The 12,800-nt window shown below is 37.1% G+C and overlaps 1 protein-coding gene across 1 annotated transcript; it reads right to left on the reverse strand.

Annotated features, from left to right (window-relative positions):
- Nucleotides 1-530: 530 nt before the first annotated feature.
- LOC139737284 (transcriptional adapter 2-alpha-like) lies at nucleotides 531-12,488 on the reverse strand. The gene is made up of 15 exons (XM_071647959.1): nucleotides 12,328-12,488; nucleotides 11,712-11,771; nucleotides 11,149-11,240; nucleotides 9,883-9,980; nucleotides 9,101-9,151; nucleotides 8,243-8,334; nucleotides 6,603-6,675; nucleotides 5,739-5,802; nucleotides 5,267-5,310; nucleotides 4,032-4,142; nucleotides 3,516-3,587; nucleotides 2,874-3,006; nucleotides 2,114-2,157; nucleotides 1,443-1,516; nucleotides 531-834 (listed from the first exon to the last, which is right to left on the reverse strand). Exons 1-15 carry the CDS (start codon nucleotides 12,463-12,465, stop codon nucleotides 649-651), a joined length of 1,332 nt encoding a protein of 443 aa, XP_071504060.1. The 5' UTR covers nucleotides 12,466-12,488; the 3' UTR covers nucleotides 531-648.
- Nucleotides 12,489-12,800: the final 312 nt, after the last annotated feature.

A 12,800-nucleotide genomic window follows, 5' to 3' on the forward strand; every position in this document is an offset into this window, starting at 1 on the left:
TGAGGCTTATCATTTTGCTCATTCACTTCACTGTACATGGCAAGGTTTTTTGCACATTTGTGAAACTCGCGCATAACAATGATTCTTGAAATTTCCGAAAAATACCGGCTTCTACAGTACGCATACTCATTGCTAACAATCGAAGCCATGCATAATGAGGGGCCCTAGTTATGGATTATTGTTAGTCTGCTGGTGTGTGATGCCCCAGTGTCCACACACATACACACACATCTTCAGACAGGTTATCTAGCAACAGCTCCATCATATGAGGTAACTGAATGACCAAAAGTTGATTTCACACAAGCTGGACACACGTCAAAGATGATGTACTTTAAAAAGTCTTAACACTTTCCTTGTGAGTTGAAGACACATAAACCTTGATATATTAAAAAAAAATGAGATTTCAGTGTTCCAGTGACTTGACCAAAGTGAGACTTCAAATGAACACCACTGGTCACTTCACCTGTCAGATCCAAATCCACTTCCATGATGTTGATTAGCAGCAATAGAAAATCACACTGCTGCACCTGTTGGCAATCCTCATGATGGATCCAAATCCAATCCAAAGATGTTGATTTACAGCAATAAAAAAGCACACGAGTCAATCCAGCGTACTTTGAATTTCTTGCTCTCACCTGATGCCAAACATCAGGAGGACTTGATGAGTTTCTCCTTCACAAAGAAGTCGTAAAGTTTTCGTGTCTTGTTAACATCTATCCTTATCAGGTTTCGAGCTTGTTTCAGTTTCAGGAACCCCAACTTCTGAGCCTCGCTGACGAATGTTTGCTTGTACTCAAAGTAAGCTTCAGGAATTATTCTCAGTGACGCACAGAGCTGAGGAGGAAAAAGAAAGATCAGGATTAAACTTGTAGAGGTAACAATGCTTCTCTGAAACGCTTTTAAGAGGGCCTAGCACACAAACAGCTCATTCTGGCATAAAGTAATAGCCTATGTCACAGTCAAATTTGCTAGTCACAGTCTTAGCTACAGAAAACATGTCCATTTATCAGACCTTGTGCCTTGAGAACTGAAGACAAGGGTGAGCACCTCCATACATGGTTTATTATGAAAAGCAGGCTTACAAGTATGTGACTGTTTCAGCAACAGTTTAGATTCTTGTCAGCGTTAATTACCTGTCCAAGTGAGTAATGCTTCATAGTCAGCTATAGCTTCATTTCTGTATGCTAATACACATACGTATCTTATCGAATTGCACAATAAGAAAATTCACCTCGAGACAAATATTTTCAAGTGACAGCAGTCATGCTGACGAAGCGGGTGAGTTTGAATGCTGTCTGGACATTAGTGATTACAGTTCTTGTTTTGTTAACAATTTACCTCAAATTCAATTTTGCACCCTCAAAAATAGCAAAAGAAAAATGCTGCTACTATATATTGCTTCAGCTATGAAAGAAGAGTAGAAATTATAACACTACAGTTACCTCTTTCTCAGTGTCTGATAGCTTGTCGTATCCAGCAAAGCCAGTCAGGTCCAGTGGAGGGGTCTGCCTGCGAGCTGAACATTGTGACATGAGAAAATGAAATGCAACCTCGAGCCACAACTACTCAGAAGAAATGGTGATAAATCAACTGGTTTTCTTGTTACCATTATGCTTTGTAACCGGAATGAGCAGACATCTTAGCTCCTTTTGATATATCGTTCCTTAAGAACAACACAACATGGTGAACAAAACTTGATGTTACTTCACATCGTTGCATTCACTTTCAAGATGATAGTGGGTTTTTTTCTCCCAAAGAATTTCCCACATACTCAGAGTGAGTAATGTGCTCATCTTCACATTTTAAGCCAACATTTCAATACAGTGTACTCCCATTATAATGAACACAGTTTGTTATAACAAAATTCCAGTTTCAAAGAAGTAACAATTCAGGCCGCAGCAATATCCGCAGTTCAGTTATAATGACATTTCGATATAACAAAAGAAAACTGCTGGTCCCCATGGCATCATTATAACAGGAGTCCACTGTAAACTGTTAATTGTAAACACATTCATCAAGTTTGCCAATATCTCACACATGTACACTCTAAGTGAAAGCAGCTTGATGATCTCAGAGTTGATGGTACCATGTTGGGATAGACACGAAGCCTTACCTGATGGTGGTAGTACTGGAGGGAGCTCCTTGTGACCAGCCTCTCTGGCAGAGACAAAACAAAGATTGGAAACAGTTTTCAAACACTGTTCACTGACCCTACATCAGAAGCTTGTGGAAAAAGAAAGTGAAGTTATATTTTCTTCACCTGGGTTTCTCTTTTGCAACACATCTACACTGTGATGGACCTTGTCACAGGTGTCACCTTTTTCTGTTATGGGTCCTTTCACTAAAGTGACTTGACTCTTTCTCTTCTCTTCTTAAGGAGTGAAAATTTGCTTCTTGATGTTTGGTATAGAAAGCAATGACTGCTGGAAGAGTATGAACTAAATATGGGATATTGTATCAAGCAAATATAAAATGCTTCATATAGTGTACGACTATACTCACCCAACAATCTACATCTTAAGTGCAAAGAAGGTTGCATATTAAAAATGTAGTTGTGCACCAGCAAGCAAATAAATGTGATTCCTACACAAACCATAGGATGTCATGGTGAGGCGCGATATATCAAAAGAAATGGCCAATTACAAGTTTGAGCAACAAAGGGAAAGCTATCAACCTCATGGAAGAGTAACAACATTCATTCAGTTTTTAATTTCCAGATTGCATGGATTAGTCAAACAGATTTCCCTTTGTGTTGCCCATGATTTAAACCGACATCTCCTGGACTTTCAAATCCCACAGTATTTCAATAGAACTACACAGTGAGCAGACAGAGATGACATTAACAAGTGAAGATATTGTGAGTAGCCACTAACAGGAGAGCTTGTCTACGCAGCCATTGTTGGCAGGCCTGAGGATCCCTCGTGACGGATAACACCTCAGTCAGTAGGATCTTCCTTTCCTTCATCTTCTCTCGTCTCGCTTTCAAACGATTGTAAACCTCCGCTCCTGCAACCACAGCGGGGAAAAATCATCAACCACATTGGGAAGGGGAAAATGGTGATAGTGAACGGTGAATAAACTCCTTATCTCATAACCTATGCATTTTAGTAATTGTAAAGTTTACCAACTATTTCATTTCCTTCTCCTTAATTCATTGTAAACTACTTGACATCTTCTCATGAGAAGCATGTACTAGATATTGCAATGGGAATATTTCCTACAGCAATCTGTTGACATATCACACTAGCACACTCTAAAATCCCTCACCAAGCTCAGGGAAGTAGGGTTTTTTTCTAATATCATATCAAATCTCCCCTCACAAACTGCACACATCAACAGTACATAAATGTTAAATGGCAAAGGGAGAGAGGCCAAAAAACAAAGAAAACTGCAAAGAAATTGCTGGAAATGCAGTACAAGATTAATTGTTCCACATGCACAAAGTAGGTGGTCAGAAGATCCGAATTTGAGATGGCATTCATGCAGTGGTGTGCCTTTCTTCTGCAAGAACTCACCGACAAATGTCTTGATGCCGTTTCTCCTGTACTCCTGTAACTTCTTCATCTCTTGTTTCAGGTCTTGTTCATCTTCAAAGAAAAAAAGAAAATACGCAAAAAGTACTATAACTAGACAGCGATCACTGGTATGAGTTCAGTACTTTTCACACCGAAATTATATTAACTTTACTTTAGGTACCCCAGACAAAAACCACTTCATCAAGAGCACTGCAACATGCTACTGCTCATAAATTTCTTTAATTACACTCCTTTCGAGTACTCTTCATGTGTTTATCTGCATATTGTACGATCATGTTACAACACATGAGTAAATGTACACTTTTCAAGATAAACATTAATCACCTGAAGGAATGCTGAATGCTGAATTCTTCAAAATACACAATTATCTAACAGAGGTAAAACTCATGTAGAGTTAGCACAAAAAAGTGATTTGTCACTACTTCTAGCAGCTGAACACCATCATATGGATGGTCCAAACAAGCTGATCATTCTGCGGAAAAGACGATGACTTACAAATGAGGCCCTCTATGAACTTGTCATGTGCCACAGGAGTGTGAAGTCTGCACAGTCTACGAACTTTCTCCAGCATGTCACGGATTGCCTGATTGTGTGTTCTCTCTACCACTGCAAACAGTTGGATGAGGAAAAGAAAAATTGCTGAAATATCGATTTTGTTAGAAGGATAGCATACTTAATAGGTTGTCCATCATACCTCAAATATTAACTGTACACATTCATAGGATAACTGCACATGATATATACCTTAGATTTGAACTTGTAAGCCATTTTTTTTAATGTGCGATGGAGAAACACAATCAGAGTGAGAAAGAAGCATCATCCCTTTTCAAGAGAACAAGTTAGGCAAAAAAAAAAAAATTGTTGCATTGGCGTAACCCGCCCGACGCTAAAAATTCCGCCGACCCCATGTTTTTTTATTATTTTTTTTTGCTATCAATATCAAATATCTTGTTGATTGCGATCGCGATCGCACAAACCCGGAAGTGGAAACGGCTCTGGGGATATCGGATGTACGACGGAGAGATCTAGCGCCTCGCATAAGCCTTCCTTGATCAGTACGTCATCTGTTTCCAACACGGACACGTACTCTAACAAGATTTATTCAGTGTATACGTAGCATTCAGACTGCGATGTATTGTGCACAGTTTTGCCATAGGTTTCTTGTGTGGAGAACTTACACGAATCTGTATATGTGGGACTGTGATAGAGATCGCCGTGTGCGATGAAAAGATCGTACATATGGGTCAATTTGCATCTATCTTATCTACGTCAAAATAGTAAAATATGAAGTGAAAACATTCAGGATAGGGATTTCAACATCTTTAAATTCTGTGAAGGGGTATAATTCCAGTAATATCGGCCTCATAAATGATTTGTAGAATAGATGAACACAGCACATTCGGTGCAGCAGTTGTAACTGTTTACTGAGCTGAGCATGAGTTTTATATACACGTAAAATGCAGATAGCAAAAAAAAAAAAAAAAAAAAAAAAAAAAATCCGCCCGACCGACCCTATTTGAAAATCTCATGTTACGCCAATGCAACAATTTTTTTGGGGGGGGGCCTTAGTGATTAACACCTTGGAGACGACATACACTACACACAAAATGATAAAACGAAACGTCAATAAAGTGAACTACAACCACAACTAAATTACATGACTGGCAATGACAAAATAAACAAAGTATACTAATCAGCAAGCAACACACTCAAATTGATTCATGACTTACTCTGGTGTCTGAGGAGGTTCACCAAGCCCAAATTTCTCACAATTCTGAAAGTAAAATCATATGCACAATAAAATTAAATATTTCAGGAAGTATAAAACTAGACAAAGTTTACTGACACACATCTATTAACGTTATTTGAGACATGTGAATGCATTTCTTTACACACCAGAAGCGCTGTGTAAACAACATGCAAAAAAAAGTGCATTTACATTCTAATGACATCATAAATTATAATGTTGCATTAAAAGCAATTCATCCTTGCAAAACTTGTGTTAATTCAGGATGAAGACGCAGTGAAATTACTTCAGGTGATAATGACGATGGTGATGACATTTATATCTTAAATCATCACTTTCAAAATCTATCACAGTTTTACTTTTATAGCTGACTATGATACCTATCATTGTTTCAAGAGTCATACTGCAATGTGTATCCACCATGCATCCCTGATGGCATCTCAAACATGACTTACAGCTTTCTCCGATATCTCTCGGTTTGTTTGGAGTGGTAGATATCCACAGTGGCATACTTGAGTTCTGGAAGAAATCAGAACAAGAGTAGAAAATACACACAACATCATATGATTTTTGGAACTACTTTAAATCAATAGACATTTTGAATAAATTTCGAAGCTTCTATACCACTAACTGGTGCAGCCATATTTTGTTCACACTCATTACATGAATTGAATTTCATTTGAAGACGATAACTGCATTCAAGAAAGAATATTTCAACCTAGAACCTTCAAGAATTGCAGCACTGATACATCATTGTATTCTTTTCCTATTCTTTTATGATTTCATCAGTCACCTTTTGGCTGCTTTTACTTCAAGAGCAATGAATTCATATATTATTAAAACAGATTATCTGTTATGCCAGTAAATCATGCAGGACAATAATGTTCATGTTCACATTCATGAAATTCCTGCTCGAGTATGTATGCCCATGATCTTTTTTGCCATGGCTACTACTAAAACACTGATCAATTCAGTGCTTATTTACGTCGATGGCGGGCGATTTGTTAATCAGTTGCTACAATGCTCATGCTACTTATTTTGGGAGTTGCTATCAGTGTTACTAATGGAACAAAATAGTTTGAGATGAAGCAATGCCTGGTTGGAAACGGAACTATAGGTTATCAGCAAGAGAGCCACAGACATTCATATAATGACTGATTGAGAGACAATATTTATCATAGGCTTTAAATCCTGCAATGAGCATGATTCTCTAACACATATTTACTTTCCCATCTTAACCCAATCCATACTGAAATGCCCATAGAGTTAATACACAGGCTGCCAGGTTCCCGTAAGGTACAGTTTAAGACTTTATTTACCTTCAAGGAGCGTGTCAGTCTCATTGTGGAAGTAAATATCTTTGATATCAAGCTCTGCATAGTTGTCATATTCCTATTTATCAGAGAGAGAGGGAAAAAATACATTCATAAACAGAGATGATCCGACCTGTTTATAGTGTGATATATTCTGTGACTTATTGTCATTTTTACTCATGTGTTACATGCATTAAAAAAAATTGGGGGGAGGGGGATTATCTTTTGTAAAGGGAAGGAAACACATTATCTTGGCTGTGACAGATAAAATGAAATACATACATTTATATACATTATTCAATCTGGCAGACACAATTCAGTACAGGTGTTTTTCATGGCTACAAAGAATGTAATGCACACTATTTTATCATCTTTTGACAATACCTCTTTGAGGACAGGCTGATTTTGCTATTACACACATTTCCAACAAACACCTGGTCAAGTATAATTGGGACTAGTCTTCAACGGGTTAAAGGTCCTGTTTACCTTTGGGAACAGTGATTTTAAAAAAATGTTCAAGATATCACATCTGATGTATATGTGTACATGTAGGTCTGTTGTATCACAAAACATCCTACCATATAAAATTTTTGCAATAAAGCCTAAAATATACGGTGATATCAGTATTTTTTCATTAAACCATAACTATAGATGGTTTAGTCTGGAAACATTTTTATTTTAACTATTGTTCACATTTTGTGTATTTAACAATACTTAACATTGATTATACAGATCCAAATTTTTACAGTGGCTGTTTCTATCCCAAACTCACATTTAAGAACTATTTTAAAGCATGAATGCTGGGTTTTTGTTTCATCTGCAAATGGTAAATTATGCCTTTAAGCTTGGTCACCAAGTGTAAAAAAAAAAGAAAGAAAAAAAAAGGTAGGTATGTTTAGTATGTTTTCAGATGAAAACAGCAGAAACTCCACAGATAGCTATTGAAAGACACCGAGTGGGGAAGTGTTGAAGCTAGGTCATGTGGTTAGGATTTTAATGTACGAAGAAAGGAGAAGGCAGAGAATGATCAGGGCCCCATTACATACAAAGTTGATATGATAGCAACTTTTGCTGGAATGACAATTGTCATGGTAATGACAAGAATCCAGCTTCCTGATTGGCTGTTGCTACAGGAAGTTACCATTCAAGCAAAAGTTGCTATCCTAACATTTTTATGAAATGGGGCCCAGATTATATGACCAAGACTGAACAAAAAGCCTGATAGAGTAGCATACATGTCTGCTTTACAGAATGGCATTGGGGGGGGGGGGGATGGTGTAGGACAATGCTTCTTAACCAGTGGGCTGCAAAGTTCTCACAGATGGGCTGTGATGTCTTCCTAAAATAAAAATAAAAAAGATTTGTACTCGATTTACACATGTAACTGGGCCTCAAAAAAAAAAATTTAAAAAAATGTATGAGTCAAAGAGGGTATCGGGTTAAAAAAAGGTTGAGAAGCATGGGTGTAGAAGACTAGAAATTGGAATAGCTTGGGGAAAAGAATGATAATGATACAGAATTGAGGCACAAAGGGGGGGGGGGGGTGAACATGACCTACCCTCCATGATGTTCACTCAGTTCTCAACTCTAACAATCCTTACCCCATCCCATTCATATCTATCTGACAGCCCCACCCCTTTTCTCACCATGTTGAAGTCAGACCTGGCAGGCATGTAACCAGCCATCTCAGTAGAAGCCTTCTGGGAGTCCCTGGCAGGTCTCGGAGGATCATCACACACTGTGGGAGAGACAAAAATCCAGCAGTCATATTAAACGCACACATGGTTTAATTCCTGTTTCTTCACTTGTCATCAATATCTCATGGTTACTCAGATTATATCATACAGCACAAAAAATGTCATAAATATCTTAAACATGAATGAAAACTGGCATTTGTAGAAAGCAGAGGCAAGTCTGATGAGACAAATTTAGCAGAAGAATGGAGTTTGTGATTCAAAAGGGAACCCACATCTATGCTTACTATAGTACAACATGACACCCACTATGAAAGTCACCTTGCTAATGTCTCCATATCAATAACATTTCTCTCTGTACCATTAATAGGCCCTTAGTTGAAACACAAGCATAACTATATAATTTTGTAACACTCAATTTGGTAATTGCAATTTTAAACTATGACGCATTCAATCTAACTGTGAATTACAAGTTTAAGGAACTTAGCAATGTTGGAGGACTTTTAAATTGTATACAAATGTACTTTGGTTTGGATTCTTGAGATGTTGCATAGTGTGCTTGTTACATAGGCCCTGTCACATTTTACTCATGGAAGATTTTAGGCTCTTCACACAGTTTTTCCACAAGAAAACACTGTTCACCAACCACGCTTTCATATGCTATTACAGAATATGTCCCACTATAATTCATCATGCCAGACTATCATTTTGCACTACAAGTAATCAGGAAATGAACAGGAAAGTTTAAGACTTGTAATGATAAATGAAGTCCTAAGATTATCTAATACTTGTGTTTAGTATTTGGCTTACTTCTGTAGGGCAGGCAGGCAGGCTTTGCAGGCAACGTAGCCACAGGCAAAACTGTGAAAGGATATTACATAATTTATTTATTACTCACCACATCTCATCTTGCAACTGTTTGACAAGTTGCCTTACATCAACTTACATCTTATCTTTCCATCTCCCTATCACATTCCAATAAATGATCATGTAATGGCTTCAATTATTTTGTATTTACATGCACTCACATAAACTTTACTTGACCATTCTCCTTTTAATACCATACTGAGTTTTGTCACTACAGTATACGCTTATTATACACCTAGCCAAGAAGACCAGGTAAATGTAACTTAATAACAATCCTGGGCGAATGAAACACTGACATCACAATATCAATTACTATGTCTTTATTTACTGCTCTCTCTAATACCGTATGTAGACTGTATCTTGAGGTGTTTACCATATAGACCCTCAGTCCATGTCGCCATACATCAATGAGTTAATGGCTGTGTCACACAAAAAACACTTCCTAAGTTTAGTGTTTCACTAGATGCTGGTTCTCCTACATTGTAATCACATTGTAAAAAAGTATTCCAAAAGAAAAGCATACTTCATGCACTGGTACATACACATAGTTTTATGATTAGTTCACGGACTGACTACCAGGTACTCTTTACGTGATAGACAGCTAGTAGGTTTGTGAACTTTTCTCACCTGACCAAACCTGACAAAGAAATCAACTGAGAATCACCTAGGTACCTATGATTACTATTATTCAGTGGGTAGGGTGCACTACTTCATGGACACTTTACCTGGTAAAGGTGGTTTGGTATTCTCAATGAAAGTCTTGGTGTAGTGCTGCTCACATTCTTGTCTTGTTTTACCAGCCACTTGGTTGGATACATCATACCTTTATGACAAGCAAAGGAACAAAGAAGAGTGCAACAATGTCATCAAATCCAGAGGGCATGTGTACTCTTGTATACTACTATCCAAAACTCGGCAACAAGAACAATTTATTGACACAACAAGCAAATAGAGAAAATGTTGAGCTCTTACAATGTGCCTGGCCAAATGTTAATATCCTCTGGTTTAAACATACATCCAATACATACATGATATATGTGTGCCTAAAAAACAATGCTCACACTATTTATTGACTATCACAGAAAAGTCTGATTTCAAGACAAACATTCTTTGACTAAAAGGGCATCATCCTACTGAACCAGGCCTTACATCAGGGACTGATCACTATGAGGTTAAGTCCATACTTTGCCAGCAAACAATTTGTGAAGGCACCTTGTTACTTCTAGTTTGATGATCACACTTACATACATTTGATCTTATTCTTTTTTATTCTAGACTAATCCCTACAATACATCAAACCATATTTTGGTCAATTTCTCATATGCTTTTAACTCTGCAGTGAACAATCACTACAAAGCAAGGAGTATGTCTCCCATGTACAAGGCTTTCCTGGAAAGCATATAATGAATAAGTTGTCAGTCTGACACAACTCCACAATGAACAATAACAGAACACAATACAAATTTCAAACATGCAATACAGCCCCTATGGAAAACCTGTTATGGATCAGGAAGAAGAACAAGACTTATGATCGGACTGAAACAACACAAAAAGAAAAACTGCTTTCATTTCTCAAGATTTAAGTAGGACTGCACACTAACCCATTTTTTCTTCTGGTCCAACCTGTCAGTTGGACCAATAGGTACCTAGTTTTTCCATTTTTTTACTGGTAAATTCCTGAAGAAGTTACTGGTCCGACAGTGATTTTTACTGGTTCTGGACCGTCGGACCAATGCCAGTGTGCAGCGTTGGAGCAAAGTCAAAATTCTTTTTTCTTCAATGTGACCTTTCACATCGAAGACAATGTAAAATCTGAAGCAAATTACCGCGCATTGTGCACTTCATAAATTTTCAAACATCTGCATCACTATCTCTTATAGTTTACGCTGACTTTTCTATCTCCTCAGATAAAACATGAATGCAAGTTAGCTGCCACCAATGACTTTAGGCCTACTATCACCATGGTGCTATAGAAGAAAAATGTCACTTACCAGTTTCCTAAACCATAGTCTGAAACTCCTTCTAGAAGTGACATCTCTTCTTTTGCACTCCAGTTTGATTCAAACAGAGAGAAACTGTTTGTCTGGCAGAAGAAAATGAAATCCACATATCATACGTATGAAACACTTTATCACAAATGCAGCTACTGTTCCCATGATGATCACTCCAGCAAAGCATATATATATTCCAGGAGTCTGGTGTACCTTGCTTTAATTTAGTAGTATTGTATTCTTGAACAGCTAACAAATTGAAATTACATGTCTATTTTTTTATTAAGTACATTTTATGTTACACACATGTTATTGCACAGAGTGATTGCTTATTCTATGTTAAATTTCTACTAATCAGACAAAGCACATAAACAAACTTAGGATTTTTTTTAATGAAATCACGACCAGATATTATCATCACATACATTATGATACAACATAATCTCATATGGAGCAACTTTACACTTACATGACTTATTTAGGCATGAAATCAAGGAATTATACTGAAAAGAAAGCATGCATTTAGAAGTCTCTAAATCTGACACAATTAACTTGTAACTTACTATAATCTCATAGTCATGGATGTTCTGATGTTTGGAATTCTCCCATCCTTTGGAGAAGCACTGAAATAAAAAATAGCATGGACAATAACATCACAGCATTTAACCACTACAATTTCTAAGTAAAAAATATCTCAGCTAACCTCAGCAAGTCATTTTCCTCCTTTGGTAAGCAATCTCACAAAATATCAAAGCTTCTGTTCTGAACTGAAGAAACTGGCATGATGTATTTCAAGAAACAAGTTCTCTAAATGAGATATAAACACAAGTATGGCGTACTGCCATTCTGACATTAATAAAGACCTCGGTAGACATCTTATACTCTTATTACAGTCATATGGCCTGTGCTTTAAACTTTTTAGTTTTGCCATAAAATGTGAAATACTCTTACTGTATAACAAGCTTATGAAATTTATCTTCACGTAGTTACACTGCTATTCTCAAATCCTGCAAAATACTGAACTATTATAAAAAATATGTATACTTCATGTAAAACCTTCATGACTGCTGATAATTTGGATGCTCAAACCAAATTGTGCAAATAAGTCAAGGTGTACAGCTTAGTACCAGTAGTACTGGTATGTTTATGTGTCACTGTTAGTTAAGTGTATAAACTTACTTGCAGACAAATATCAAGTTTTGGAGGACCACATATTGCACATCTGATGTAAGGCTCCATGAGAAATGATGAGCATCCAGGACAGGGTGGATGGTCCATGGACTGAGGGTCAAAGGCCAAACCTGGCAGGGCAGCCATCTTGGAAATACACTGGAAATACACTGTTGAATGGGACACAAACCATGACACAACAAAAAATGGGGCACCAACATAATTATTACAAGCTATAAGGCCAAATTATCTGGCAAATTATATTCTCCAGCACAAATTACAATAGACTGTCTTAACCATAATACAAGGCAAGAGTATAAAATTATGAAGCCTGACCCAAGGCGTAACCACCATATTTATCTTTGAAAACAAAATATTGCATCTGCATTTTATAACTTGAACCATAATCTTACGTCCCATAAATAGTCATACTTTTTCTTTGTTTTCTCTTAGTCTCCTTATAATTTCTTCCTCTTTTGCCT

This window comes from Diadema antillarum, unplaced genomic scaffold (assembly GCF_040938485.1).
Source record: "Diadema antillarum isolate AM-2024a unplaced genomic scaffold, OU_Dant_1.0 seq00000688_RagTag, whole genome shotgun sequence".
In the NCBI taxonomy this organism is placed as follows: Eukaryota; Metazoa; Echinodermata; class Echinoidea; order Diadematoida; family Diadematidae; genus Diadema; species Diadema antillarum.